At 53.6% G+C, this 4,343-nt stretch overlaps 1 protein-coding gene across 1 annotated transcript; it reads right to left on the reverse strand.

The window, feature by feature from the left end:
• Nucleotides 1-425: 425 nt before the first annotated feature.
• On the reverse strand, nucleotides 426-2,587 carry LOC103636132 (probable WRKY transcription factor 54). Its single transcript, XM_008658491.4, has 3 exons — nucleotides 2,008-2,587; nucleotides 1,350-1,475; nucleotides 426-1,189 (listed from the first exon to the last, which is right to left on the reverse strand). Exons 1-3 carry the CDS (start codon nucleotides 2,316-2,318, stop codon nucleotides 643-645), a joined length of 984 nt encoding a protein of 327 aa, XP_008656713.1. The 5' UTR covers nucleotides 2,319-2,587; the 3' UTR covers nucleotides 426-642.
• Between the last annotated feature and the right edge of the window lie 1,756 nt (nucleotides 2,588-4,343).

A 4,343-nucleotide genomic window follows, 5' to 3' on the forward strand; every position in this document is an offset into this window, starting at 1 on the left:
GTTACAATTTATAATTTGTTTGACTTTTTTTACCTCAAGTTTGATCGACTTGTCTTATTTTCAAAAAATGATATAATAATTATTAATTTTTACTGTGATATCATCTGACATACTCCATCCATCCCATAAAATAAGGCACACATGTTTTTAGAAAGAATTACTGGTCAACGTACGTTTTAAAACTTTGACCAATAATTCAACAAAAACATATATTTTTAGTGTATGCATGCATATACTTGAATTTGTATTCAAAAGTACTTTAATATGATGCTTAATTTGCATTTGTTGATGTCATATTTTAAAAATAATTAATGGTCAAAGTTCTACTCTAATGACTCTTTTTTAAAATATATGTTTTATTTTATGGGATAGATGGAGTATAATATACTTTAAGTATGATTTTGTATTTTTTATTTTTTGTAAAAATTAAATAAGATAAGTCGGTCAAACTTGTTTCAAAAAAGTCGAATGAATTATAAATTGGGATACAGAAAGTATAAGGCTCGGCGTGTCCTTGCAGACTTACATGCCAAGCACTAAGCGAGAGAGCTAAAGCACGCTTGTTCGTTTAGCTTTGTCGTCTTTACCTATCAATAATATGTTTCCGCGCTAAACCAGTAGGGACAAGCACGTTTGTGTCGTTTAGCAATAGCTGGCCGGACTCTCCAGCTCCAAGAAACTGGCGGCGTCCAGCGGGAACATGAAATCCATCTGTCCCATAGCCATAAGCGAGTTGGTCGTGGCGGCGAGCTCAACATCAGGCACGTTCCGGACGCCGGCCATGGTCACGCCACCTCCCAACGCGTAGCCGCCGCTAACTATCCGGCACTCTGACGTCGCCGGGGACACGAAAGGAGACGCGGTGACAGTACAGCCGGTCGCGATGAAACGGCTGCTCGTCGCGCCGTCGCCGGCGTCGTGGGCGCCCGGCGGCTTGTTGGATGCCGGACGGAGCGAGAACGGCAGCACGGCGGGCCCTGCTTGGAACCCCGGGGAGGTCGTCTGCTCCGTGTCCGTTTGCTGCTGAGCCGGCTGGTTGACGGGGCGCGCGGCGGCGCCCTGGGCCTGGGCGCACGTGTGGCTGCCGTGGTACACGACGTCGAAGAGCAGCGGGTCGCCGTCCGTGCGCTGCACATGCTTGCTTGCCTGACAGCTCTGCGTGTGCCTGTGCGTGCACCGGAAGTAGGATCTGCAAGAATAAAATAACCAAGGGGGACAGGTCACAGTTCACAGGTGAGGTGAGGCGTGAGGGTCAGCATCGCCATCGCTCCGCTGGTGCGCGCGCGCAGGCCCGTCTGAATTCTGAAAAAGATCGTGCGTTCGGTTGTGTGGCGGCGCGCTCCGCTGACCTTGGGTACTTGGCGCCGAGGATGTCCTTCTGGCCGTACTTCCTCCAGCTGAGGCCGTCGTCGAGGGGGCTCACGTCCTGCACGGCGCTAACCCTCACCTGGCTGCTCCACTTGGGCAGCGTCTTCCTGCGTACGCGACAAAGGCGATATGATCTCAATTCTCAAACCAAATCACAATCTGTCAGCGTCCAACCCCCGGCCCAGCCCACACTCGACAGCTTCGGGCGTTCATGCGCTCGTGGGCCGGCCTAGCCAAGAGAGTCCACCACTCACATCCCAAAAGCCAGGCTGATGGGAGGAGGGGGACTCTCCCTTTTAAGCTGCCCACGGCCCCCTTGGCTAGCCGATGTGAGACTAAAGCCGGGGCGCTGACTACCAGCCCCTGACATCCCACCCCCCTTGGGAAACCCCCCAAGGCAGGCATGAGCCAAACCGGGCTCTGATACCAGATGTCAGCGTCCAACCCCCGACCCAGGCCACACTCGACAGCTTCGGGCGTTCATGCGCTCGTGGGCCGGCCCAGCCAAGAGAGCCCACCACTCACATCCCAAAAGCCAGGCTGATAGGAGGAGGGGGACTCTCCCTTTTAAGCTGCCCACGGCCCCCTTGGCTAGTAACAGATAGGCTCTTGCTTTCACGACTCACGAGCGATCCTTACCTCTTCTTGCACTGGCCGGCCGCATTGCCGCGACCCCGAAACTCGCCGCCGGCCTGGTCCGACACGCCGCTGCGCGGACTGCCATCCCCACCTGACGGCGGCGAGTCCGGACGCCCCTCGGCGCAGCAGGACACCGCCCTGTCGATGCAGGCGCGCATGGTGCTCACCAGCGCCCGGCACCGCTGGTCCCCGCCGGCAGCGTCGCCCTGCTGCTGCTGGACCGCCATGTACGTCTCGAGCTGCCTCGCCATCTCCAGTACTCGCACCAGCTCCGCGATAAGGGTGCACTTGTCTTCCGGCACACCTTCCATCGCGGCAGGTTTGCTCCGCACCGCAGTGGTAGCTAGCTAGCTCCCGTTCTGCTGCAGGCCGGCAGCTGGCCTAGCTGACTCGCTCACTCCTCTCCTCAGCGCTAGCTGTTCGTACGAGTTGTCTCGGCGGCTGGCTGCGTACGTACGTGTTTGTGTGTGTCGTCGAGGTAGGTGATGATGCGTGTGTCAGAGCGTACGACGGAGAGGGGGGAGGGGTTCTTATAGAGAGAGAGAGCCGAGGATCGGAGACGAGAGGCACCAGTATCTTGGCGAGCCTATTGTCGTTGGGTCGGGTAGAAGAGTAGGAACTTTGACTGGACTAAGCGGAAACAAATTAGAAGGTGGTTCAATAGGATCTTTGTGCACCACTATAATAATATTCAAAGCTTTTTCAATTGGACTGGTCTTTGGTCATGGAGCTGGCCACCAAGATGTTGAGATGTTTTAGTCCAGTTCAGACTTTGACCGGTTCCCCACAGCTGGATCGCTCTTTTTGTTGTTAGTGGTTCATATCGTGCTTCTGGTCCTTTTACTGATGCTGCATAGGAGTTAATTACTTGGTCCCCTTGATCGGTTTTTCAACATAAAACCATTCTCATACTCATTAAATACGGTGACACATCACCACACTTGATAACATGTCAGTGCAATTAATAGGAGATATAGTGAGAGTTTTATGGAAGATTGATAGAGTTTTATGGGGATGAAACTCTGCGTACTCTCTCTGGTGTTCTATTGTTTGTCGTTTAGGACAATGTCACGGTCTCTAAAATATAGCTTTTTGATCATGTTTCTTTAAATACCAATAAACTCATCAATACTTTTATAAAAGTACTTTTTAAAACAAACTGGATCATATAAATATTAGGTTTCAAAACTAAATAACAAAAGCAATTATCAGTAGTAAATAACTTATAAGTTAGACTCAAACCTTGTCCAAAATGACGAATAATAGAACACTGGAGGGAGTACACGGCTACCTAGTTTAAATTTGACGGGGCAACATTAGAAACAGTGTATTAAAACTCATCACTGAGAATGGCCCGAGAGACATCTAAAAGATGGGATGATATACAACCCTGATCATCTACACCATAAATATAGTTAAAAGTCAATATGTATAGAGAGTTGTGTAGAGAGAGATTCTTCCTTAAGAGCCCGTCTAATATTGTCGGGGACCATAATTAGGGGTACCCTCAAGACTCCTAATTCTCAGCTGGTAACCCCCATCAGCATAAAGCTGCTAAGGCCTGATGGGTGCGAATAAGTCAGGGATCAGTCCATTCGAGTGACTCGACCACGCCTCGCCCGAGCCTAGCCTCGGACAAGGGCAGCCGACCCCGGAGGATTTCCGTCTCGCCCGAGGCCCCCCCTCCGACGGCGAACATATCTCCGGCTCGCCCGAGGCCCTGCCTTCGCTAAGAAGCAACCCTGACTAAATCGCCGCACCGACCGACCAAGTCGCAGGAGCATTTAATGCAAAGGTAGTCTGACACCTTTATCCTGACGCGCGCCCTCCGGCAGAGCCGAAGTGACCGCCGTCACTTCGCCGCTCCACTGACCGGCCTGACAGAAGGACAGCGCCGCCTGCGCCACTCCGACTGCAGTGTTACCTGACAGAGTGAGACTGACAGGCAGTCAGGCCCCGCCAAAGGCACCATAGGAAGCTCCGCTCCGCCCGACCCAGGGCTCGGACTCGGGCTAAGCCCCGGAAGACGGCGAACTCCGCTCCGCCCGACCCAGGGCTCGGACTCGGGCTAAGCCCCGGAAGACGGCAAACTCCGCTCCGCCCGACCCAGGGCTCGGACTCGGGCTAAGTCCCGGAAGACGACGAACTCCGCTCCGCCCGACCCGGGGCTCGGACTCGGGCTTAGCCCCAGAAGACGACGAACTCCGCCTCGCCCGACCCCAGGGCTCGGACTCCGCCCTGGCCTCTGCCGACGACCTCTGCCTCGCCCGACCCAGGAGCACGGACTCGGCCTCGGCCATGGAAGACAGACTCGACCTCGGCTTCGGAGGAGCCTC

This window comes from Zea mays, chromosome 8 (genome assembly GCF_902167145.1).
Source record: "Zea mays cultivar B73 chromosome 8, Zm-B73-REFERENCE-NAM-5.0, whole genome shotgun sequence".
NCBI classification, from domain to species: Eukaryota; Viridiplantae; Streptophyta; class Magnoliopsida; order Poales; family Poaceae; genus Zea; species Zea mays.